At 43.5% G+C, this 27,048-nt stretch overlaps 1 protein-coding gene across 6 annotated transcripts in view; it reads right to left on the bottom strand.

The window, feature by feature from the left end:
- Window positions 1-1,034: 1,034 nt before the first annotated feature.
- Window positions 1,035-27,048, bottom strand: part of CSNK1G1 (casein kinase 1 gamma 1) — a 191,892-nt gene continuing 165,878 nt past the window's right edge. For 3 of the 6 annotated variants that reach the window (XM_046008578.1, XM_046008576.1, XM_046008577.1), the window contains 3 exons: window positions 25,709-25,819; window positions 14,527-14,633; window positions 1,035-6,970 (listed from right to left, as the gene is read on the bottom strand). In XM_046008578.1, the coding sequence (XP_045864534.1) occupies window positions 6,916-6,970; window positions 14,527-14,633; window positions 25,709-25,819 (273 nt within the window). In that variant the 3' untranslated portion in view covers window positions 1,035-6,915. Of the gene's footprint in view, window positions 6,971-10,972; window positions 11,223-14,526; window positions 14,634-25,708; window positions 25,820-27,048 lie in introns of those variants that run through there. The other 3 variants (XM_046008581.1, XM_046008580.1, XM_046008579.1) reach the window with 2 other exon arrangements.

Genomic DNA, 27,048 nt, shown 5'->3' on the forward strand with positions numbered 1-27,048 from the left:
CCTGGTGGTCTAGTGGTTAGGATTCGGCGGTCTCTCTCAATTAGCTGAACCCTGCAATTTGGTCTCTTTATGAGGTCTGGGCCAAGCTGGAATTTATGCATGGCCGCTGGCATTAACTTGTCCTTGCTAACACCAAATTCAATGCGGCGAAGCTGCAAAGCTTCCATACATAGGTGTCTCAGATAAACACACATGATATTTGCTGTTTCTAATCTTCACACCTCAATTCAGACCACCTCAATCTGGTAAAGGTTCTTCTAGGTAAACTGCTGCACTGACAGGATTAATCTTCCAATACCCCACCCCCCCATCATTTTTTTGGTCAGGCCTCTTTTGCCACTGACTGGTCTGATGCTATCCATAGCTACTGGGAAAAATGTTTACCAAACTATGTTTTCAAAGTACCCATCTCCACATGAGGATCTAATGCTAAAACAGCATAAAAGTGCCTCCTCTGCACCTCCCCCACCACTATGGAAAAGAAAAAAAAAAAGGCTTATGGGTAAAATGTTCTAAATGTGAAGTTTTTCCTCTCATGATGATCTTAAAACATGTCTTCTGCTTACTTACCTACCATTGAAAAACACAAAATCGTTAAGTAGTAATTTAGTAACAAAACTTGTAACTAGCCAATCATGCTGATTGACAGTTGATCTGTGGCTATATATACATATCATACACACACTTGTGATTTTATAATTGCACATCATAGTTTTATCCTCTATCTATATAGATGGTTAATTAGTAGAGCAGAATTACAAAGCTATTCCAAAGCTGTTCCACAGAGCAGATCTTAACTTCCTGATGTTCTACTACCTAAGAACCACAGGGATTCTGGAACCAGTATGTGAGTCAAGAATGTCCAAGTTCTGCCAGAAATATTTCAAGTGACTGACAGAACAGAGCAATGTTCAACCCAAAGGAATGAAGAATGCCAAAGTACCAGGCCTTATTTTCATTCGTCAGCCCTGAGTCATATCAAAGTTAATCTTAGCTGGATCCTTCGTTACAATCCAACCAACAAACCAAAGAAAATTAGTCAAGAAAGGTAAGACATTTTTATTTTACATACAAAAAGGGTGCAAACTGAGTCCTTCTTCCCCAAATTGGGGAAGAGGTATACTTAAAGATCACATTTGTGTTTTCCATGGTGCCCTAGGAAATGGGCTACTCTGAGATAACATCAAGACCCATTTTCCGTTGTTTTTTGTTTTTGTTTTTGTTTTCCCCAAAGAAGGCTACTTCCTCTGCAGAGGAGTTTCTCCCAATGGTGTACAAATCTCTCCCTGGAGGAACCATTCAAATACACTTGAAATTGACATTCATGTTTAAAAATACTACAAGTTTCATTTTCACAGCTGAGCTATGCGACCAGTGCCAGGGTTTATGAAACATCACATATCTAAAATAAAACAAAAAGTAAAAAAAAAAAAAAGTATTTAACAATAATCAGACACATCCACACAGCAATTAAAACTGATTTCCACAGCTGATTTATACATCATCTAGTCTTAAAAAAAATTGCAATCAAATCCCAACATCTTTTTAAAAGTACAATGGGGAAAGGTTAAAGAAACAGACAAAATAACAATATAATAAATTAGAGCATGTAATATATCCAATGGGAATTGACAAATCAACATTACTTTCCATTGGGGGGGTGGTTATATTTTTGGTTTCATCTCTTATCTTTTCTGCTGTTTACTCTTCTGCTTGATAAATGGGGCTCATTCCCAGAGCCAGCTTCCTGTGACACTAATTCGAGAAGCTCACTTGTTAGTTGTTTACTTCTGAGAATATTCAGTAACATATGTTCCCAGTGGCCTGGGCCGTTAAGTCTTTATGGAAGTGAAATGCACAGATGAGAACGCGCACGAACGCGCATGCACACACACACACACACACACACACAGAGGCATACAAGTGCAACCACATACACCCATTTGTAAGTGTATTTCCCCCCAAAGAAATGGCTCATTTTTCCTGAGACATTCCTAACAGATTGACAAACCTCTTAAAGAAAGCTTTCGGTGCAAGGGCTGGCCTGGGATTTGGTCTGGAGCTCATGAAGAAGAACACTGAAAATGTCTCACCTGCCCTGAAAGAGGGGGTTTGCAGGGAAGGGGCAGTCAGGACAGCTGTCCTCGTGTGTTATAGGGATGAGTGCACTGCACCCCCGCCCCCCTTTTTACCATGGATAACCCTCTGCTCTGAGACTTTGAAGGTGGTGATGGCACTGGAAATATGATTGTGAGGACAAAGAGGAGGAAAGTAACAAAAGAAAATTGTCCACAGAACGAGGTTTCTTTATAACATCAAGTTTGGTAACAAAACTAAAAATATATGGAGTACATGTTCACTTTTTCCTTTGTAAGCTGATCTACAAATACTGGGGTGGACTTCCTGGTTGCTTTTTAAGGAAATCTGTCAACTACTACTGTCTATATCCAGGGAACCTACTTACTATTTTGAATACAATGGAGAAATCTATTCTTTTGCACTCAGTCACCTGCAAAACTAGTTATGAGAAACCTGTTTTTAAGACTGCTTAATTGATTGAAGACTTTCAAGATTCCTTATTTGTGGCTAAAAACTGCTCAAAACTCTGTAAACCCTCACAAGGGCCGTGGTTTCCTTTTTTTTAAATTCAGAAACGAAGCCACCCCTCCTCCCCCCGGCCCCCAAATAAGACAACAAAACCACAGGGATCTCATTTCGATTCCTGCCGACCCATCACAGGGAAGACTGGGAGTCACTGGCCATCAGTCTCTAGACAGGGCTTTCCCAGAGATCTGGAGTTGGCAAAAGCAAGAACCCCAGAGACAAGTGCCTGTTGCTCATATGGCCAATCTAGACGGGGTGCAACGTGATGCTGGCTCCCTAAGGATTGCTGGAATTCATCCACCCACTTTGGGGCAGTGGCAGGGAGGATGGCAGTGGACTGGCAAAGGCAATGTTGGCCAGAGCGTGCTCCAAGCTCCCAATCTGAGGGACTCCAGCCCTAACGTGGCTGACACTGGAGATGATATTGTCAGGGCAACACACTGGGGATGGAAAACTGGCTTAAATGTGAAAATGGAAGAGGTGACTGGGACACACACAAAGCAGGTGGAATTGGGAGAGATGCATCAGAAGAATACGTTCCTTTGAGATGCTTTCTGGGCTGTTTTTGAGAAATGCAGGCCATGCTTGCTCACTGGGAGGGGAGAGAGGGGGGATAAATTCTATTTTTTGCGTACAAAAAAATTTAAGGCTATGATCTTTAGTAACCACTCCGACATACATTACCATCACTGCGTATTTCTGACATTAAAGATGGTTACTTGCACTGAGAATCAACACTGAATATGCACCATCAGCGTACACTTCCAGTGAACCACGTTGGGATAAAGAGGTGATGGACCCTCTTCTGGCTACCGGCAGGGCTGTTTCTTTGTACTCGGAGTTCATGGACATAAACAGGCAAATCAACACCACTACTGAAAACTCCAGGATCCTGCCATCTCCTGTTGCCCCTGCAGGTTAGAGTGAAATGGAACTTGAACTGGAGCTCGGCTGAGTCCCTTGACTTGTACCTTCTTAGACCCTGTTTACTCCTAGACAGACCCAGTACAGCATAATGTTCATTAAGGCGGTTATGAGAGCATAGTGGCTGCTGGCACACTGCCTGCCCTTGCAGAGGAGTCCAGATGAGATCCCTGGGAAATGGCACGTGTGTGCGGCAAGGGTTCAACCCTTGCAACACCCAACTGCGCAGACACAGGTCACCCTCTGGGCATACAGAAGGACCGTTTATGCCTGGCTGGATCCCTGGCCTGCCTGCCTCAATCTGCTCAGGATACAATGCCAGAGGGGCCACAGGGCTTGGGAGAACTCCTGGTGGCATGTAGTAAGGGTTTTTTAATGAACAGATGCTGTTAGTACTTACTGCTAACTCAGAAGCAACCGCAACAATCCCAAATAAAAGATCCCTAGGCACCATGTTGAGAAATGGAGAAAGCTCAAAAAACTGCAGTGAGCGGACTGGGGTGGCTGGTGGGTGGAGGGGTTCCCCAGCCTCGGGGGCCTGGCTGAGGCACAGCGCTAAGCAAATATAGCAAATGGGTGGAGGAGGGAGCCCTGATGTGCTGGTGGGGATGGTACTGATGGCCAAATTATTCCTTAGGTAGTCTTTTTATTGGCTTTTTATTTTTCAGGAAGATCACAATAGAATCTCTCTGGGGTCTGGGACCACCTTGGAGTGCTAATGGCCTTGGAGAAATCACCATGACCCTTTGTTATGAAAATCACATACCTAGTAAGAGATGGGGGGGGGGCGGAGAGAAAGAACAGTGCATTAGGAAGGACCCCCCCCATAACTGTTTAGGTTTAAACCCCTCAAGAGCTAGCCTTTAAAAACATTTAAGCCCAAAATAAAGTCACAAACCCAGCTGCAGGGGGGCCTGCCCTGAGCCAAGCTGGTCACTGCCTTTGCTTTTTTGTGGAAGCAGAGGTGGGGAGGCACTTAGTGGGTATGGAGTGCCAGGATGCGAGAGGCTCTGTCACCACCTTCCCTTGCCCTCCCTTGAGAGAGAGACAAGGGATGAGGAAGTTAAAGATACTATACAGGAAGTTCAAGTTGCCCAAATGCCAATTGAGAAGTAAGTTTCCAAGATGGTGCCTTAACCACTGGTAATATCGAGGAAGCAATATTCAAAATCCTTGTGGAAAAGGGATGTGACACTGTGTCTCCCAGTCACTCTGTTCTGTATACAGGAAAATTTCTTTTAAAGAAATGAAAGATCACGATCTACACATGAGCTGAGCCGGTCCGGAGCCAGTAAAGTGATACTTCCTAGCTGAGGCCCAATGGAACGGCTAAAGCCCAGAAACTGATCCATGCGACTGCTATTTCTGCTCCATGTGAGATGCATCAAGGGACTTGTCAGGACATGCCAACTACCAGAAAGTATCCCTACATCCTCCAGTCCAAAAGATGGCCCTCCACCTCAAGCCAGAGGCACTGATTTCTGTGTTCCCCAAACCACCAGACTCAGTCACCAGCCACTGGTCCTCCATGGTTAGGTCTCCCTACTCCCAGACACAAGGCCTTGCTCCCTGACGTGATTCTTTCTCCTCTATCACATCTGGAGTGAGATCACTGTTTGCAAAAGCCGCTGAGCTCAAATGAAAATTGAGCACAATGAGATTAACTCCACATATTGATGACTTTCCAAGCAGTGAATGAAGAACCAAGACCCTTCATGGTAGTAGGTTCGCTGACTACCCCACATGGGAAGGCAGACAGTGGACTGGGGAAAACATGCTCTTGATACATGGCCATCTTATTTGGAAGGAGTCTACATCCAATTTGAGAAGATCATTTCAGACCTTTCATTTCAGTATCCTTTCCCCTGGAATTTTCCAGCACCAACCAATCTTATCCTCCTGTTCACGACAGCCCCACATGCTCAGTCCTGAGCCTGCTGCTGTGGACCTGCTGGGAGAAGATCTGTGGGTGCTTTCTGGTAAGGCAGGCCAGCCCAAATGCTGTCCCTCAGCTATTGGGGCAGATAGTACACGCTGATTTTATTCCCTGGCCCTCTGATACCAAATCCTGAGGTTCTTCTGGCAGTTGGAAGGCAGGCTCACATTCCTCTTCTTGTCCACTAGTGGCAATATGGCAGTGGCTCTTTCATCACTAGTCTGTCCCCCAAGTTACTATGGAAGTCACATGGCTATCTAGTTGGAAGTCCCTGGCAGTGGAGGAAACTAATTATTTCCAATTTTTTTGTCAAGCATCTCTTTCTCCTGGTCACAGTCTGGCTTGGCTGGCTCATCCCATGTGCCGGAGAGCAAGGGTGTCCAAACTGTAGGCTGATGAGGTCAAGAGGCTCTGGTAGGGACATTCTTCAGCAGTTGAGAAGATGAATGAGTATTCAAGTATGTTTCCTTGCCAACCTGAGCGTTTACTCAGAATGACACAGAGTTTGGCTTCTTCTCTTTTGGGTGCTGCAGACCCAACTCTTTCCACTGAGCATGTCCTCTGGACCCATGTTCTCTCTGAATGGCTTGGCTGGCCCCATCCCCCTCAAAACAGAAAAAAGTAAAACTCCCAATATAACCAGACACAATATGCATCTGCCATGTTTTTTGTTAAAAAACAAAACAAAACCAAAAACTAAAAGTGCAATAAAGTCAGTTTTTTCCTTTGCTCAGAACAATCTGCATTGTCCTACTACCATCTGGAGAACAGAGTTCGCTTGTCAAGAGAGCGAAGAATGCCAGCACGTGGGGACAGTAGACTGCAGATTTCTCACAGCTTGTGTCCAACAGTGTAACTTCATAGGAGGGAGCAGGGGAGGGAGGAACCTGCACCGGGGCTGGAGGCTGCGCAGGCACAGAGGAGGGAGCCACATACTGCCAGGCACACCTGGTAGCTGGAGAAGGTTCTTCTCCTGCCCAGGCCTGCCATCTTCCCCCTGCCTCCTTGGCCACACCCCCAGCCTCTGGAGTTCCTTCAGCAGACAAAGCCTGTAACTCACTAGCTTTTATGCTGGAGAGGGTTGAGGGTGGGGCAAGAACCAGGAGTAAACTACCGGGGAGGGAAGAGAATAGTAGTCCTTGAGTTTTTGTGAATGACACCTTCACTGTAAACAATAGGAAGGAGAGTCAACCAGGCAGCCCCCCAAGGGCAATCAGTGGAGGAGCAGCAGCTCTGGGACCTGCTCAGAGCTTTAGGCAGGCAGGGTGGCCAATGACCTACTGGGCCCTGGCTGCCCGCACTGGCTCCTTCTGGGGGCATCTGTTTTCTTCTTTTTGGTTTGGATCTCTACCCTCCCCCACAGAGGAGTCCCTTCCAGTGAAAAGTGGCAGGAGCTGCAGGTGCAATCAAGTTAGAGTCCCCAGGGCCTGAGGACTCCTGGGAGGCACTGGTCACTTGTGGCGCTGGGCAGTCTTCTTCCTTTTCCTCTTAAAGAAACAGCAGCACCTGGAGCACAAGGAACAGCGCAAGTCAGTGCGGGAGGCCTGTAGCTTCGGACAGCTTCTGCCTGCTTCTGCTTACTGCGGGGGTGGGGGATGGCTCCCCCCCCCCCCCCCCCGGTCCCCGGCACCCACCCACAGGGCCACCCATGTCTGCAGTGCACACACTGGAAGCAGTGGGCAGTGTCTGCCAGGAGAGCCAAAGGGAACAGCTGCTTCATTTCAATCTGCAGCCACCAAACTTCATCCAGAGGCTACAGGCTAGGCAGGGCCAAAACAGGCATCTTTGGAAGGAGGAGGAAGGAGGCTTGTTTCCCAGTCTCCCACTCAGCCCACAGAGCTCATCTTTATCTAGAACAAGGCTGGGGGTCCTCAGGGCTGCCTAAGACAGACAGCAAAATGATTTCATGCAGCTGCAGTAGCCAGCGGGTATGGAGCTAAACTGAGGCAGAGAAATCCCCCACAAAATCTGACTGCAACTCTAGAGGGACCTCTTGATGCTGCCAGTGTAGGATTCCGGATTCTCTCCATCCCGCAGCCTCATCTCCACCCTCACCCAACCCAAGCAGGCAGGAGGAGCCCCGAATCTAGTGAGACCTGTGAGCCCAGATCCTCTGACTGAAATCAGCACAGCCCACTGTCTGTTTGGAGGGGACAGGTACCACAGCCCAGGCACTGACCCTCGGCAAGCGAATGGCTGCAAGGTCCTCAACTTAGCTCCTGAGCCTGCTGTTGCGGCAGCAGACAGGGCTAGAGGGCTGGCCCTTGTGTAGGGTGGAGGTCAGGGCCTGCTCCCCTCCACTGCCCTCCATGTGCTGCTCCCTCGGGCAACAGCCACGGCTCCAGCACAGCCCTGAACCCCAGCATTGCCTCCTTACTCCTGTCACTGGAATGGGGAGCAGCTCTCACTGAGGCAGTGACTAAGTCCAGGAGCGTGTGATGAGGGCGGTGGCATGGCTGGTGCAAGAGACAGGTCCTTCCCAGGAAGCCGACGCGTGGGAAATGAGGATGGGAGGGCCAGAAGGTGTGGATGAGTCAAAGATGCCAGATGGTGGAAGGGGGAGTCACGTTGCAGACTTGACCCTTGAAAGGAAAGCTTTTTGGAGAAAAGTCTCTGGTTCTCCTGCTTAAATCCCTCTGGGTTTAATGCCAGGGCCATTCATATGAAAATGAAAAACTGTTGCTTACTTCCCATGCCCCAAAATCCTCTGCTGTAGCTAAGATTCTTTCCATTTTCAGTCTGACCCCTTGGTACTTTGACACACAAAGGACAGGTTATTAAAAATTTGGAGGTCTCTGGGCACCTGGGTGGCTCAGTGGGTTAGGCCGCTGCCTTCAGCTTGGGTCATGATCTCGGGGTCCTGGGATTGAGTCCCGCATCGGGCTCTCCGCTCAGTGGAGAGCCTGCTTCCCTTCCTCTCTCTCTGCCTGCCTCTCTTATGATTTCTCTCTGTCAAATAAATAAATAAAAAATCTTTAAAAAAAAAAAAAATTTGGAGGTCTCTTAGAATGCAGAAACAGACATTTATACAGGTAATGATAAACTTTAACCATATCTAGATGTATCAAATGTGAAAATTTTTGGAAAAAGGACCTTAAGGAGGTCTTAAAAAAGCTTTTCTGAGGGTATCAGTGACTTTTGTGAAATACTATTTTAAGTTAATTTAATTATGTAATCTCTACCCCCAGCATGGGCTCAAACTCATGACCCCAAGAGCAAGCACCACATGCTCTTCCAACCGAGCCTGCCAGGTGCCCCATGAAATACTGTTAATGGGTGTGAATATAGTCACTAAACAAATGGCAGGTATATTTGGAGACTGAATAAATTCTTTTAAATAAAAATGATCAATACTTTCAATTATTTAAGACGGTCTTCTCCCTGGAGAAGGCTTAAAAAAAATGGTGCTTTTCTATTATATATGTTTTAGAAAATGGACATTTCCAAGTTGAAGGTCCTGAAATTAATATTAAACAAGGCAAATTAAATTTCATGAGAGCACCAGTACTACAACAGAGCTACCTGTTCCCTGTTAACCATGATTTTCAGAGACATCATTAACATTTAAGTCAATTTCTATTCTTCTTTTATTTTGGGTGGGGGTGCTAAAATGAGGATTTTGTGTTTTTATTAAGAACAATCACAATGAAGTCCGAAATACTATTTCGGTCCATTTCAAATTATACTATTTCATTTTACCTCCTCCAAGGCAAATCCTAAGAATTAACGTCTGCTTACAAGCACATCATAACCTGACGTGCTGTGCGGAATTTGCCTGACCAGAGGGGAATGTGAGCTGTGGTTTTCAGGCTTGATGAATTTTTGCTAGTTACTATAGTTAATGCTTCAGCAGTAGCAGAAGGTTTTCTTAATTCTAAGCCCAAGGAAACAGGCCCCACAATCTGTTCTTTGACCCTCGAGTTTCTGTGGTTACTATTAGCAACAGGGCCTGTTAAACTGGGTCAGACCCCAGACCAAGCCCACTGACTAACTCCATACAGACATCTTATTCTCTGAAGAGAAGGAAGGTGAGTGATGAACCCTTCTTATGTCGTAGGTTTTCTTCCAGTTGATTCTTTGATTGGATGACCAGAAGTTCTTAACATGCTGTTGTCAGAATCAGTCTATTCTCCTTGGTCCCAAGCCATCACGTGCTCTTTCCCCAGACCTGTGAGCTACTACCTCACCCATATTGCACTCTTGCTACGTCCTGGCCCTATCCCCTTCTGCTATCCCTTTGCTACTCATCTCTTCTTGAGTGTTCTTTTACATTCTTCCCTTGCTCTAATACCTGGCTCAGGCCCCACCATATCTGTGAAGTTTTCCAGGCCATAGTGACCGCTTGGGGGACAACAACAAGTGTCCTGGAGAACTACTTGTCCTTTCAAGTATATATGTCTTATCTCTACAGCTAGGTGGCACCTAAGCCAGATGGTACCTAAGCTCTTGGGGAACCCCCTAGACTTCCAAGCAGAGGTGGATGAGCACACAGCAGGCTCTGTATTTGCATCCAAAATTATGCGACTGACATCTCACAGGAAAAAAATAGACTATGACAATGTCAGATTCACACAGACATGTTTGTTAGATTAAACAGGCCAAATGTGCTCCTCAGTACCAGAAGACTACAAAGTCTATTTCCATTAAACCCATTTGTTATCTTCCACATAGCCCTGTCCCTGGGGAAACCCTGTAGGCAACTTGGCTTAGACTGCTGGGGTTCAGAAACCGGTGTCCAACCCAATCCCCAAAGACAAATAGAAACAAGGTGATCACAGAGTCCAGCAGGCTGTTATCACCATGTAGAACACGACCCCATGCATGCAGACGATGTGGGGGGGGGGGGGTTCTCATTCCAGACCACAACAGACCAACTCGCTCAGGAGCATCTGGAAGGCCACAGGCAGCAGCTAAGAAGCTGGCGAGAGGGCTCTTTCCTGTAGCAAGAATGTGCCTCACTGAACGTGGATTCTTTAGGGCTTCCCCTTCCACGTAGCTCCTATTGTTCCTAAGAATGCATTCAAGGAACCTTCTCCAGGAGTGGAAAAGAGAGGCTTCAATATTGCATATTGCATTAGCTGAGTCAGCCCTTAACCTACTGAATGTACTCTGACAGGAAAAAAAGAAAAAGAAAAAGACAATAAACGAAAAACAAACAAAAAACCCAAAACAACAACAACAAAATGTCCATTTCTCCCCGCAAGAAGGAGCTCTTTTTGAGAGAATCATTCTACAGATGAAAGAACCAGCTGAATCAAAAAGGAAAGTCACAGATTTTTTCCAAAGCAGCCAATTTCCAGGTGAGGGACCAAGCTACAGAATGTGAGATTATCTGGCAACAACTGACATCGTGAATGATAATCTAAACAACTGATATAGTAACCTTGTCCTCCTACTCCTGTCCCTCTCTGTCTGATTATCTCTGATCTATTAATTTAGGAGACAATTCACTCAGCTAAAAATAGAAAGGTAATTCTGGATACTCTGGGATATTGTTTTGACAGGAGGAGAGAGCGATGAGATGGGTTTGAAAGGAAAGAAGGAACAGATTAATTCCTGGGTGTAGGCCTGCCCCATCCCCACCTTGTGGATCTAGTTCCCCAGTCTGGGTGGTTATGGCACAAGGTGGTGTATGGAAGCCATTCAGTGTTCCTAAGGCATTTTGTTTGGCTTTGCCAATCCCAGCCCAGTCTGGTCCGCTCCCCTAGCATGTGGACTGGAGAGAGGGACTCACCACAGGTTGAGCATTTTCAGGCAGCTACAGAGTGTGTAAAGAGAAAAACACAGGAAGAGAGAAAGAGAGATATTAGTCCACAGAGGTGAGATGGAAGCGACTCCCTGTGAGCCATGCAAACATGCAGTATGTGTCTGTGTTTCATTTCCTCCTCTGTTGAGGCGGTGAGTACGCCCAGGCCACTTGGCCCCCACGCTAAGGAGGAGGGGGCAGGCGCCTGACAGAAGCATAGAGGAGGGAGCTGGGTATCTCAGTGAGGGGAAAGGTAAAACAGAAAGAGTTGGTGGGAGCCCCAGAGCGGGTTTTCCCGGGCAATTTCCAGAAAGGTAGCAGGAGAAAGAGGAAACAATCCTGCCTCTAAGAATTGAATCAAGCACCAAGTGAGCCATTTTGGTTCCCACACAAAGTTTTACTGTACAATGTTAGGCTGACCTCCCAACTATTCTGAGGGAAAGAGAAGTCCTTAGCCTTTCCAGAATTCCAACATGCCTGACCAAAGCAGCTGGCAGTTAGCTCTCCCCCTAGAGGAGGGGGAAAAGGCTTCAGCCACCCTTTATTTTAGTAGGAAATGAAGCAGAGCAAGAAGGGTCACTGCTCTGGACTAAGGTATAACTGCCAGGAGAAGGGCCTACATCCCATTCTTACTAATTCCCAGAAGAAACTGCTAAGTTATATTTGGTAGCTAACCAAAAACTCCTATTTTTACCTTAACAAAAATCAACCAAAAAGCTGTCTTGCCTCACCACCCTTCCAATCATATTTAAACAAGGACATGTGTCCTATAACCAGAAGAAAAGGGCAGTTAGATATTCATTTCGTAAACAGAACAAAAACCAAGACCCTGTTATGTCTCTCCTCCTTTACACAAAACAAGCTGGGTGAGGAATCCAAACTCAAAAGCTTGAAAGGGAAGGTTTCATGTCTCTCCCCAGTCCCTGGGTGAATCTTAACAGAGGCAACAGCCCTCTTTTTCCCACAAGCAGGCTGCCTGGACAAATGGCATCACAGCTGCGTGCAATGAAGGGTTGTTTGGGATGTCTTGTGCTTCTCTAGCTGTGACTTCTTCCCATGAAAATGATCGAGCAGGTGGATTCACGGCTACCCCCTCCCTCCAAAACACAGACAGCCAAGAAGAAACACACATGGTTGTGCTGACAGTTCCCTGGGCAAGATGGATTAGTAGCTCATGAAATCACTGGGGGAATCAGCATACAAAATGCCCTAAGCTTTGAGATTTTGGATGACATTTGGTCAAAGACAACTGCTCCCCCCTGCTTTCCACACATTTCTAAAGGCCCAAACCTGGAACTAGTGGCAAAGAGGCACAGCAGTCCTTTTTACTAAATGGAGAGACTTTAAACACTCTTCATCACATCTTAGAGTTTAGAATATTCCAGAACAGAATTTACCACATTGCAATCTCTTTGTGTGAACAGCCCCCTCTTTTACACACAGGACACAAACACCACACTCATATACACAATCAGTGTACACATTTACCAAAACGAAATGAGAGAATGGGTTCAAAAGATAAATCTATATAGGACACACTAGAAGATGAAAGCCTATTCAATCTTGGCATTCAAAGTACACTATAATCCAGAACTAAATGCCTGGCCTTCAAAGTAATAGCCACAACATGAACTGGGAGTGAGGTGGGGGTGGGAATGGGTATAGCCATCTTTCAAGGCCAGACATGTTTAAATCAAAACATGCTTAATGCCCTGATTCCTAACCTTGGCAACACATTCAAATCATCTGACTTTAAAATTTCCTGATGCTCAGGCCATAATCCCAGATAAAAGCAGAATCTCTGGGACCAGGATTCAGATATACATATTTTCTAACATGCCCCAGGTGATTCCAAAGTGCAGCCAAGGCTGAGAACCCAAAGGATGAGTAGTACTATACTGTTTATTTCAGAGAATGAAGTTTTGTCACAGAAGCTGGAAAAAACCTGTGAGTACTATTAAAATATCCAAAGTCTCTGAGACCAGAGAGCATGTTCTTTACTAAAAATGGTCTCTCCCCGGCATTAAAAACTGCCCCTGCCTTCCTTGCTCATAAAGGCCCTCTAGAAACCAGGAGAGGAGCATGCGAAGCTGCCCACTGTCAGCAGGGACTTGACAAGAGAGAGTCCAAGTCATCCTTGAGTTGTTTTTTACCTACTGGGTAGTAAACCCCAAATCCTGGCTTTCTGAGGAAAGGACCCCTTGGAAACAAAGTGAGCTTATCATACAGATGGGGAGGGGATCAGAGGAGTGGGCAGGGGACAAGCATGCAAAGTGTAGCCAGAAGAGAGAATGCAGGTCTTGACTGGCCTCCCACCACTTTACACCCAGAGGTGTAAGCATGTTCTGGCAGGTACTGAGGCGACCTGGGGCTCAAGAGAGCACCTGGGACACAGTGTCACTATTCCTAAGTTGTCTGCTTCTGAGACCAAGATACTGGGATAGCCTGAATGTTCTCAAAGGGTTTCTAAGAAAGGTCATCCATATCAGGCTTGGCAGCAGTTACTGATTTGTAAAGGACTTCTCTCTCCCTACCTCATGTCTTCTTGGAGTTTCAGCCTGGATTGGAATTTGGGAAGGGGCAAAAAGGGAAAGAAGTGATAGAAACACTGCTTTAGCAGCAGACGTGGCAGTTATTCCCCCTTCTACCCCATATGCTAAGAGTTTAACCACACACCATGCAGACAGCACCAAGGGCCTGGTGGTATGGGTAAGGCAACACATTCACAGGCAAGAGAAGCAGAAAAGGGAGTGGACTCACCCGTCCCCAATAGTGTGATTTCCTCTCCTCCCAAAACTCTTCCTCACAGGTGTAGAGACTATCTTGCCTGACTTACCACAGTCTCTCTGATTCCAGAATCATTTAAGTGAGAACACAATCGGCCCTAAAACTCTTGCTCCAGGACTACACACGCAGAGTTCTTAGCCAAGAACCAGACATCAAATGCTGTTCAGTACGGTCCAAGATTTCAGATAAGCAGATTTTTCTTTGTATCCCATAGGGAGCCAGAAGCTTGAGGGACCCAAGAGGCTCATGACTACTACCCGTTTTAGCTCTTATACCACAATTCTTTCAGTTCACTAGGTCTTTTGCCCCATGTGGACTAGAAAAATGTGATGATCTTCCCAGAAATCACAGCTAAAGAAGGGCAGAAGCAGCCTTAAGGTACCATGCAAGAAAGTAAAACAGTCAAAGGAAGAAAGCTGAGGACACAAGCATGAGGAATCCAGTTTGAGATGAGCAGCACATAGAAAGGAAAAGACAGAGAAGACTTTTCAACCTAGCACTCAAGAGCCCCCATGAAAGATGAACGTACTTAGCTTCCTCGACTACCTCCACCTCGGCGTGAGCTGTGATTGGTGCATTAGAGTGGGCTCCCGTGGGGTCATCAACATTCAGCTCTCCGTTGGTTGAGCTAACCACCTGAAACAGAAAGATGGAGTGTGATGGATGTCATGGCAGCAGGAGCCTCCTGCCAGCACCAGAGAGGGTCCCTAGGGGAGATCTAGGCTCTAACTTAGGTACTAACCAGGCAGTGTCTGGAATGCTTGTCTTCCTGAGCTGAGGGGCCAAATGTCCTCATTGAGGTCAGGTTCCCAGGGCCATATCATGGGAGAACACAAAAGGCAACGAGGTAATCATGTAACAGTAGCTTCCACACTGACTGCCTACTCTGTGTCAGCACTGACACACTGTGTGTGTAAATTTAATCTTCACAAAAAGCCTGTGAAAGAGGTCATGTTAACTTGCTTTAATTCTACTTCTCTCAGTTTCTTATGCTAGAATTATAAATAGACTCAGGGGTGATGTTGAAAAAAAATTCTAAAAAGGAAATCAATAGTGGGCATCAGAAACTATAAGCAATCACACTTTCCTTCAGGAATTTCTTCACAGCTTTGACCACTGGTTTGAAGTTATTCAAACAACAAGAGTGCAGCATCCTCTCTGATGAGAGGCAGACGGTAAGGAAACGCTTTCCTTTGGAAAACCAGTGTTATTTCAACAACTTTTATTTCAGGTTCACGGTCATCCCATTTCTCACTGATGGTCCCCGAATTGTAACTGAAGGCTCTCACTCCTGTCATCTGGTTAATGTGGACCCGATCAGGCTTCTCTTGCTTGTGCAGCTGCTTCTGTCACTTGGTTTCATTTCCAGCACATGATTCCTGCTTATGTGGGTGCTGGGAAGTGGGAAAAGGGACCCCGCTGGATAAACCACTCTGCTGTTAAAGACCTTGGCTGAAACATGGGAGAGAACCACAAAATAGGATAAATGGTTCGGATATCACATGCCCTTGGGTAAGTAACTTCATCTACTTGAGATGGTTTCTTATAGGCTGATGTGAGAATTACACAAGCAAATGCACCAGATGGTGTCTGGGAGGATACCTGGCACCCGACACGGTAGCAGAGCACACGCAGTAACTAAGATATGGGCTCCAGGGTTAGTCAGTCCTGGGTGAGAGCCCTAGCTCCACCACTTACTTGCTGTGGGTCCTTGGGCAAGATCTGCAATCCTTCTGTGCCTGAGCTTCCTAAGTAAAATGGGGAAACAATGCAGCTTACCCCTAACAGGGTTACTGTGCAGACAATGTACACCAAATCTTCAGCCCCATGCCATGGTACATGGTAATGGCTCAGTAAGTGTTCATACTACTGTTATTCTCCCTCCATTAAAGTTTATTCTTATCTCCCTCTTGATCTGGGGTCCTCACCAGCAGCTTATTTGAAAAAAATTTCAAGAATAGTCATGAAAAGGCAGGCAGGAGGAAATGTGTAGAGTAAGGGCTCTTTGGGGACTTACATAAAGAATAAAGGGCACACAAGGTAAACATATTTAGCAGCAATCTCTACTTACCATTATTTCTAAACCAGAAATATTTATTTTTCTTATTGATAATACATGCTTAAAAAAATTGAAACAATGCTATATGGTTAGTCAAAGAAAACTACAACATTCAATTTGGACTTACCTAAGGGATCTGATCAAATTTACCATCTCTCATTAATGGAACCACTCAACCTTATTTATCTCCTGACATGACATAATAAATATTATATAACATTATATATGTAATAGTTTTCAAAAAAAAAAAAATTTTATCTGAATCTAAGTACGATGGACAAAAAAACAAAAATAAAAACAGACAAACCCGGGCGCCTGGGTGGCTCAGTGGGTTAAGCCGCTGCCTTCGGCTCAGGTCATGATCTCAGGGTCCTGGGATCGAGTCCCGCATCGGGCTCTCTGCTCAGCGGGGAGCCTGCTTCCCTCTCTTTCTCTCTCTCTCTCTCTGCCTGCCTCTCTGCCTACTTGTGATCTCTCTCTGTCAAATAAATAAATAAAATCTTTAAAAAAATGAAAAAAAAAAAAAAAAACAAAAACAAAAACAGACAAACCCAAAATATGGGACTTTCTATAGGACAGCAAGCCTGGACTCTTCAAAAAAGACTTCTCTGAAAAACTTTTTTCCCTCCTTATAACACAGGGCTAAGTGTTACAGACTACAAGAAATTAAGCAAATAAGAGATTGAAAGAAACTAATGGGGCATAAGAACTAAATGTCAATGCATACCTCGATTAGGTCCTGTACCCTATAAAATTAATCTGGGGCACAACTGGAAATGTGGTAAGGACTGGAGATTAGATATTATGGAATTATTATTCAATTTCTTAGATATGATGATGGTATTGATTACATGAGAGAATATCTTTGTTCTTAGGATATGTGGACTAAAGTATTGTGAGATAAAATGCAATGATGTTTACAGACTACTTTCAAATACTTTAGTACACACCCCCACACCCACACCCACCACCACCACAGAATGAAAGACATGGCAAAATCTTAATAATTTCATCTACGCTAAGGATACACATGGGTTCATTTGACCACCACTACCACCACCACCATTAACTACTACATAAATTTGAAAATTTCAAGATAAGAACATAGGGCAATAAGCAGCAAAACCGAAATATGAGTGAAGATTTACAGATTAGAGAAGCACAGCTCCTCAAGCGAATGCTGTCCCGTTAACTTCCTTAGCCTACATTTATTTCCTGGGGCACATTCTGGCTGCACGCTGGCAAGCATGCTGGTAAATTCATTCTGCCAGCACAGGGGCTAGAGGAGAAAACACTGTAAGTTTCTCGGTGAACAATTCAGGAACTGGACAAGATGTTAAAGAAAATGTCTTGGCTTCTACTGAGACAAAGCAGGAGTCAGCAAGAGTCACCACTGCCAGCTGCCTGATGACTTTGGGTCACGGCACCTGTCCACAGTGTTTCACAGGTCGTAGGCTAATTCCTCTTTGCTATGAATTGCCACTTGGCCCATAAGCAATGTCCTTGGGCAATCTAAGGAAGTACAGGTATTTCCATTTTATGGACTGGAAATCCTATCTGTATCAGTAAGTGTCTGGTCTTAAACCAGTAAGGCACAAATGGGAACCTGATCATCTGGTGTCTAACTTTTAACCTAACTATGCCTAAAATATCCTACTAATCTAGTTCTTTAGAGCATCCACGTCAGAGGCTGGAGGGACAGTCTGGCAAACCACTGAACTGCTTGCCTGGACGTTCAGTAAACGCTCCTGGAGGTGACCAGAGAGCTGGACTCCAGGCCTCGCTCCAGCCTCCTCTGTGAGCCCTGATTTCTAGCTCTAAAAGACCAGGCTGACAGCTCTGGTCCTATCTACCTCATAAATACTACAGCAGTTAAATACAAGGATGCTGAGGAAAATTATAAAAAACAAAAAACTGGGGCGCCTGGGTGGCTCAGTGGATTAAGCCGCTGCCTTTGGCTCAGGTCATGATCTCAGGGTCCTGGGATCGAGCCCCGCATCGGGCTCTCTGCTCCGTGGGGGGCCTGCTTCCTCCTCTCTCTCTCTGCCTGCTTCTCTGCTTACTTGTGATCTCTCTCTCTGTCAAATAAATAAAATAAAATCTTTAAAAAAATAAAAAATAAAAATAAATAAAAAACAACAAACAAACAAAAAAACCCCCAAACCCTCCAAAAAACAACAAAAAAACCCCAAAACACCCTTATGAATGTAGTGAATTATCAGTATTTTAAAAAAATATTTTATTTATTTATTTGAGATAGAGCACAAGTAGGCTGAAGGGCAGAGGGAGCAGCAGACTCTCTGCCAAGCAGGGGGCCCAATGTGGGATGAGCCAAAGGCAGCCGCCCAACTGAGCCACCCAGGTGCCCGAATTATTAGTATTTTAAGCAGTATCATTTTTATACCCTTTCTACTGAATTTTTAGTATAATTTCATAGAAAAATAAGCTTATTTATATACCTGGAATGTTGAAAGTTATTTTATTGTAGTCACTATTAAAATTAATCCAACATTCCTCTGGCTATATTGCAAATATCTTAAAGGACTAAATGAAAGAGATTAAGGTGAAGTGCTATTTTAAACTTTAGTCCTTAATATTAGTAACATCTCTCTTTTTTTTAAAGATTTTATTTATTTATTTGACAGACAGAGATCACAAGTAGGCAGAGAAGCAGGCAGAGAGAGAGAGAGGAGGAAGTAGGCTCCCTGCTAAGCAGAGAGCCCGATGCGGATCATGACCTGAGCTGAAGGCAGAGGCTTTAACCCACTGAGCCTCCCAGGCACCCCTAGTAACAACTCTTTTATTTTTTCATTTTTTTTTTAAATAATTAATTAATTAATTAATTAATTTGACAGACAGAGATCACAGGTAGGCAGAGAGGCAGCCAGAGAGAGAGGAAGGGAAGCAGGGTCCCTGCTGAGCAGAGAGCCTGATGTGGGCTCGATCCCAGGACCCTGAGATCATGACCTGAGCTGAAGGCAGAGGCTTTAACCCACTGAGCCACCCAGGCGCCTCAGTAACATCTCTTTTAATAAGTTAATATTTTAAGTAAAAAATTTGAGTTACTAAATCCCATATTTGAAAACCATGAAGAAAAATAAGAGTTATATACCAAAGGAAGCAATACTTTAGTCAACATTTCAATCCTCCTTCTCACAAGTAACATATGTGGTAGTTCTGTACTTTAGCTTCCCTGTCTGTAAAATGGGCATATTGTTGACCTCAACAAGAATTGTAATTAAAAATTATAAAGATTTGAGCAAAGTAAATATTAGTTAATAGCTGAATGTCATTCTTGGGGTAACTGGGTGGCTCAGTGGTTTAAAGCCTCTGTCTTCGGCTCAGGTCATGATCTCAGGGTCCTGGGATTGAGCCCCACATCGGACTCTCTGCTCAGCAGGGAGCCTGCTTCCTCCTCTCTCTCTGCCTGCTTGTGATCTCTGTCAAATAAATAAATATAATCTTAAAAAAAAATAGTTGAATGTCATTCTTAAGTCTCATGTCTTTGCCTGGTCCTGAAACTTTCTAGGTATTTCCTACATATGTTAATTTAAACAACTTCGGGGTCATCTTTTTGAAAGAGAAAAATATACTGCCTTCTTGAATTTAGATCTTCCACATGTGGAGGATTTGTGGAAACAGTGGCAGGATGGGAACCATGGGGGTGGGGCAGGGGTCTGCCTGTTAAACAGGTGAGAATGGGAGTGTCCATGTGCCTTACTAGAGCAAACTCTTCTCATCTTGGTGCTCTGCATTTCCTACCATGTGCTCTGCTGGTCATTCAGGTAGACTAAGCATGGTCTTACCACATTATCTTTGGGAAATGAGACGACTTGAAAATATATGGCATCTGTTATGTTAGGAAAGTATGGCTGATTTGGTTTGCAAAAAGCATAGCCTTTATGAGTATACACAAACTGTGGCTACAATGAGAGGGGCAGATGTCCTGAGGAGCACCAGAGCTTAATGTGATCTTAGGGAAACGGTACACTTGCCTATCCCCTACCCAAGTGTCAAGGAAGCTTGCAGAACTAAGTTTATAGGGAGTAGAGAGAGGCTGCATTTTCCAAAAGTGCCGCCAGAGACTCTAATCAACTCCAATTTTAAAGACAACCCCTCACAATGGACAATTAAGAAGCACTGTCCAAAAGAGCACCTCTGTGTTCCAGGAACACAAATCTAGTAAACTGTCCAAATGTGCTTGATTATGGAAGTATTTTCCTTTTAAAATATTTAATCTTTGCATTTTCCCTAATGAAAAAGCATGTTTACTGTAAAAAATTAGAATACTAAAAAATACTACATAAAAAGTGCAAGTTTCCAGAGATGACATCACATGGACATGACTAGTGGGAAATCCAGTATATCTTCCTTGAGAACAAGGTTGTGCAAAGTATTTATATAACAACGCAAGTAGCAAATATTTTAGGCTTTGTGGACTATACAGTCTGTGGAAACTACTCAACTCTGAGCATGAAAGCAGACATCCACAATATATAAACAAATGAGTATGCTTATGTTCTAATAAAACTTCATAAAAACAGGCAGAAGGTGGGATGTGCCCACTGGTTGTATTTGTCCTCCCCTACTCTACATTGTTTTTTTTTCTTCTGTATACACTAACATATGTGTATGTGTGTTATTCTCCATATATATGTATATACTTATATATAATATATAAAATATATATGTTAATAACAATGTGCAATAAAATATATTATATATTAATATATTATATAATAAATATGTATTTATATATTATATACAGATACATAATATATAAAAATATGTTTATATATATTTACATCTATGTGTGAAAATAAAAATGGGGCCAAATTTCATATATTGTTTTACAACTTAGTTTTTGTTTCTTTTTTAAAAAGATTTTTATTTGACAGAGAGTGAGAGAGGGAACACAGGTAGGGGGAGTGGGAGAGGAGAAGCAGGCTTCCAGCTGAGTAGGAAGCCTGACGCAGGGCTCGATCCCAGGAACCTGGAATCATGACCTGAGCAGGAGGCAGACCCTAAACGACTCAGCTACCCAGGCGCTCCTACAACTTGCTTTTTCACGAAATATCTTAGACCTTTCCCAGAGGACCTAGAGATCTCTATCCACTGTATGCAAGTGTTATGTTTGTTTTGTTAATGCCAAATTTTGTTTTATTTTTTAGTAGATGGTCAACTAATAAAAAGTTAGTTGTATCAGATTTTCTGGTAACAAGTGGCAACATACATTCTAGAACTGTAGCATCCATAATAGTAGCTACTAGCCACATGTGGCTGCTGAGTACTAAAATGTAGCTAGTTCAAACTGAGATGTTTTTTGGATATGAGACCCACTGTCGTCTTCTTTTTATTTTATTTTATTTTATTCATTTATTTGACAGACAGAAATCACAAGTAGGCAGAGGCAGACAGAGAGAGAGAGAGAGAGAGAGAGAGGAGGAAGCAGGCTCCCTGCTGAGCAGAGAGCCTGATGTGGGGCTCTAAGATTTCAAAAGAGAGTGCCAAATAATCCTCTAAAATAGTTGTAACTCCAATTTCAACAATACTAGATAGATGGGCTATTAAACTTAAAGATTTCTGCAAATGTGATAGATGAAAATTGTTATGTATGTATATGTACATAAATTATTTCTGCAAGGATTGGGGGGAGGGGACACCTGAGTGGCTCAGTCCATTAAGCTTCTGCCTTTGAGTCAGGTCATGATCTTGGGGTCCTGGGATCGAGCCTTGCATCGATCTCTCCCTCTGCCCCTACCCATCCCACTAGTGTGCACACTCTCTCTCTCAAATAAATGAATAAAATCTTTAAAAAAATTATTTCTACAAGGATCATTAGGAAAATAGCAGTCTTTCCCCAACTCCACTATTTCCTCTCCTTTAAAACTGATTCTTTTGTTTTTTACCTCCATTATCTCTGAATAACATGCATGTTGATCCTTCATTTTTAGGCATTATATTCACATTTTCCATCCTCCTAGTCTTCCATTATAGTTATACTGTAATTCTGACAAGATCAATTCTTAGTTTTACATTAACTATTTACAGCTGTGCCATGGAGTATATACTATGCTTTTTTCCTTCCCTGTATAATTTCTTATTCTTCTTAGAGTTAATCATTTTTTTGTTTTCTACAATTTCCTTTTTAAAATCTTATCTTTTACAATGTTTAACTGAAGTAGAGTTGACATATATTAGTCTCAGCTATACAACATAATGACTTAATAATGATATACATTATAAAATGCTCAGGACAATAAGTGTAGTTACCTTCTGTCACCGAAGTTATCACATTAAGAAAAATTTTTTCCAAGTAATCTCTATGTCCAACGTGCAGCTCAGACTCACAACCCTGACACTGAGAGTTGCATGCTCTATCCACTGAGCCAGCCAAGTGCCCCCAAAATCATTACATCATTAACTATATTCCCTGTGCTATACTTTTCATCCCTGTGACTTCTTTTTTTTTTTTAATTTTTTTTAAAGATTTTATTTATTTATTTGACAGACAGAGATCACAAGTAGGCAGAGAGGCAGGCAGAGAGAGAGTGGGGGAAGCAGGCTCCCCGCCGAGCAGAGAGCCCGACATGGGGCTCGATCCCAGGACCCTGGGATCATGACCCGGGCCGAAGGCAGAGGCTTCAACCCACTGAGCCACCCAGGCGCCCCCAAAATCATTACATCATTAACTATATTCCCTGTGCTATACTTTTCATCCCTGTGACTTCTTTCTTTCTTTTTTTGAAGAGAGAGAGTGAGTGGGGGTCGGGGGAGGGGGGAGAAGGAGAGAGAGCATCTTAAGCAGACTCCATATCCAGCACAGAGCCCGATGTGGGGCATGATTTCAGGACCCTGAGATCATGACCTGAGCCTAAACCAAGAGTCAGATGCTTAACCGACTGAGACCGCCAGGTGCCCCAATTTATTTATTTTCCCATGGGAAGTTTGTACCTCTTAATCCTCTTCACTTCTTTTATTTACCCTCTGACAACTACCAATTTGTTCTCATATTTGTAAGTCAGTTTCTTGTTCATTTGTTTTTTTGATTCCATAGATAAACAGAATCATAAGGTATTTTTCTTTCTCAGCTTGACTTACTGCACTTATCACAAAAGCCTCTAGTTCAACCATGTTGTCAAAAATGGAGACACTTCATTTTTAAGGCCAAGTAATATTACACGTGTGTGCACACACATACACATCTTTTTTTTTTTCAAGATTTTATTTATTTATTTGATAGACAGAGATGACAAGTAGTCAGAGAGGCAGGCAGGGAGAGAGGAAGAAGCAGGCTCCCTGCTGAGCAGAGAGCCTGATGTGGGGCTTGATCCCAGGACCCTGAGACCATGACCTGAGCTGAAGGCAGAGGCTTTAACCCACTGAGCCACCCAGGTGCCCCATACCACATCTTCTTATCCGTTCATCTATCAATGGACACTTAAGTTGCTTCCCTATCTTGGCTACTATAAATAATGTTTCAGTAAACAGAGGGGTGCATATATCTTTTTGAATTAGTGTTTTCATTTTCTTTGGATAAATATTCAGAAGTGGAATTACTGGGTCACATGGTAGTTCTATTGTTTATTTTTTCAAAAATGTTTTCTACCATTTTAACCTCTCTTTTCTCTATTTTATGGGAGACTTCCTTACAACTTTATCTTCCAAACTCTTTTTTTTAAAGATTTTTTATTTATTTGACAGATAGAGATCATAAGTAGGGAGAGAGGCAGGCAGAGAGAGAGAGAGAGGAGGAAGCAGGCTCCCTGCCAAGCAGAGAGCCTGACGCGGGGCTCGATCCCAGGACTCTGGGATCATGACCTGAGCGAAAGGCAGAGGCTTTGACGCACTGAGCCACCCAGGCGCCCCTATCTTCCAAACTCTTAAGCTTTAATTTTTCTTATGTTTTTAATTTCCAAGAGCACATGCTCTCTCTTTTTTTCTTGGTTTGCTCTTAGAATGTTCCTTTTTAAAATAGCATCGTGGGGCACCTGACTCAGGTTATGAACCCATGGTCATAAGATCAAGCCCCATGTCAGGCTCTGCACTGGGCATGGAGCCTGCTTGAGAGTTTCTCTATCTCAGGGTGTCTGGGTGGCTCAGTTAAGCACTGGGCTCCACACTCAGCAGGGAGTCTGCCTGAGATTCTCTCTCCCTCCTCCCCTCCCCTCCCCATCCCCAGTCTCTCTCTCTATATATAAAAAAGTAAAAATGAAAAAAAAAAAAAAGTGGGAACCTGCAAGAAGTATAGGGTGGGACTTTAAAGTATAGCTCACACATTCATTTACTGTCCCTTTGCTTCAATATAGCTCCCCATCCCCAAATGTGACTCACATCCCTCAATTTATAGACCCCCTATTTTGCCCTTAGCAAAGAATAAATCTTTGGTTTTGTTGGGGAGGGGGAGAGCAACTAGGGACCTATGACTTCTTAATAAACAGACTTTTAACCACTCTTCTTTATTTTAGCACATGGCCCTACATACCAACTTCTCCTTATAGAACGCCAACTTGAGTCTTTAGGGGATTACCCAGTGAAAACAGGCCCTCTTGGTTCAGGATTCAGTTTTCTTGGGACTCCTAAGTCACTGAATAATTGCCCAGCAGCTAACATTTTGTTGCTGTTGCCTCTTCTGTTTTCTCCAACCTTGTATAGATTCATGCCTTTCAAAGAAATCCCTTTATCATTCTTTTAGTACTGTTTCAGAAGGCGGTGAGAGCAGATCTGTGTGTTCAATCCATCATTTTTACCTAGATGTTTCTGAGGGTTGTTTTTTTTTTTTAACAGAACCACAGCTGTCTCCTGACTTCCTATAAATAACACAATCTTCTGTGAATCACTCCATGTAAAAAACATATTCTAGACAATGAAGCCTATTAAGACGCATTTCTACATGCGAAAGGTTTGTCTATCCCTTTATTTGATTTGGTGGCTCTGGGTTTACTTGTGTGCCCCAACTGGTGGTGTCACTTAACAGTCTGAAAGACACATTTGGATTAAGATTATTAAAACAGTGACATGGAAGAAAAGTAAAGAGACACAGATGTTCTTAAGTACTAGACACAACAAGCTTCAAAACAGTCCAAATGAAATCAGAAATAATTCACTAAGACCACACTTATTCTAGAGCTTATTCGAATAAAGCCCAAAAAGGAAAGAGCCCAACTTCTTGGTAACCCACTCAGAAATGGCTGACTTGGACCAATTAACACTCTCACCTTACATGCTAATAAGGCACAAACGACCATGGAATGAGCTACATATGCAGTCCTTTATCCAAAATCTACTTATTTTGCACATTTCAAGTCTTCAAAATTCACATACTGGACACTAACATACCTCTACCTTGACATTATTTTTATCGTTTATCATGAGTAGATCAAGGTAATAGGATTAGTTTACCCAGAGATCAGTATCAGAAGTCATACAGATGTTTCTTAGTCAATGACAACAACCAACAATCATCTCAACAAGTGGTTCTTACAAGTCTACTTAGGCAGAAATCGGCACACACAGATATTCAGTTAACTATAGAAGCAGCTCAACCTTGTAGCAAGTTTTGTTTCTAAAGGAACCAAAGTTTCAGAAGCAAGTCAACATTCCACCAGCCAAGCTGAGAAGGCCAGGAAAGGGCAATAAAGGCAGTAAGTACCTGCACTGATCCCCCATGGCGGTCTGCAGCCAAGTGAGACGTCAGGTACGAGGTATTGGTCTGCCGGCTGGGCTGGATTTCCCACTCTCCTCGGCGCTCTGACGATGCAGTCTGCTCAGGCATTAGGAAGCATGAGAGCAAGATATGGAAGGAAAGGTGAAGCAACAGCAAGCAATAACAAAATCAAGTACATTAGTGTCCCTGAGGGTTTTGTTTTCGTTTTGGATTTTAAACTAACAACTGCTGCAAAGCACTGAGGAAAAAGTTAGCTTGGCTACATTCATTTCAGCCCAATGAGCCAATACATGATAGTCTACAGCACACCATCCTCACCCAGACACAGAAAAACGATAATCACCAAAAGGCAGGGCAGGGTTGGGGGGGAGGGGCGGGACACCACCACCAAAAGCTGGAATCAATTTTAGCTTCCATATTAGTAAAATTCAGTAGCCACTAAGCAGACCGAATTCAGAATGTTAATATTGTTGGAAAAAGGAACAATCATACTTACAAATCATTTCACTGATTAAAGATCTACCTAAATGGACAGTAGTCGATACAGAAAATTCCTACCATTAGGAATCAAGATAATATGGCTGTTCCTTAAATAGGGAGCCCACCACTCTCAACATAAACCTCTGCGAGACTTTCAACTAAGATAAAACGAGCAGTGGCGGTGGCTGGAATATGCTTTCTTATCTAGGAGAATGAAAAAAGTGTATCTTCAAAACAGGCTCACGGGTCAAGAAATATGAAAAGTTGGGGGGTGCTGAGGTTACAATGTTTTCCTGATTCCCCTAGCTATTGGCCTCTAGTCCAGAATTAGAAATAGTTTTAGCTATGACTACTATGAATTGCTTTCTTCTAGAAAGCAAAAGGCAGATCTTTCCCCAGCAAAAGGAGGGCTTCCAATCCAAAACCTTTTTGGGTTCTGCTTTCAGTTCTGCTGTCATTCAGGCTCTCTTCATTCCTTCTTTACCTGTTTTTTAGATCTCATACTATTCTGATCTTGCTCATTTGTGATTTTTGTTCTGAAGAATCTGTTTAGGTGCCTCTTCCCCTGTACCAGATGGCTGAGGAGGTGTTAACATCATGATGCTCAGCTGTAACAGTCCTAAGGCTCTACAAAATGAAAAATGAGGAGTTGGAGAGGCAGCAGTGAGGGATTAGTAAATCAAATTTTAATTGCTGCTGATATAAACAACAGCAGGGGTTGGGATGTGATATTGCTGCTCTGCATGAAAATCAGCAAGGATGCAATGAATCTTAGAGATATTCACAACTACCGATGTTGTATTTTATAAAAAAAGGAAAGGAAAGAAGTAGTGGTCTGAGGCTCA

This window comes from Meles meles, chromosome 6, assembly GCF_922984935.1.
Source record: "Meles meles chromosome 6, mMelMel3.1 paternal haplotype, whole genome shotgun sequence".
NCBI lineage: Eukaryota > Metazoa > Chordata > Mammalia > Carnivora > Mustelidae > Meles > Meles meles.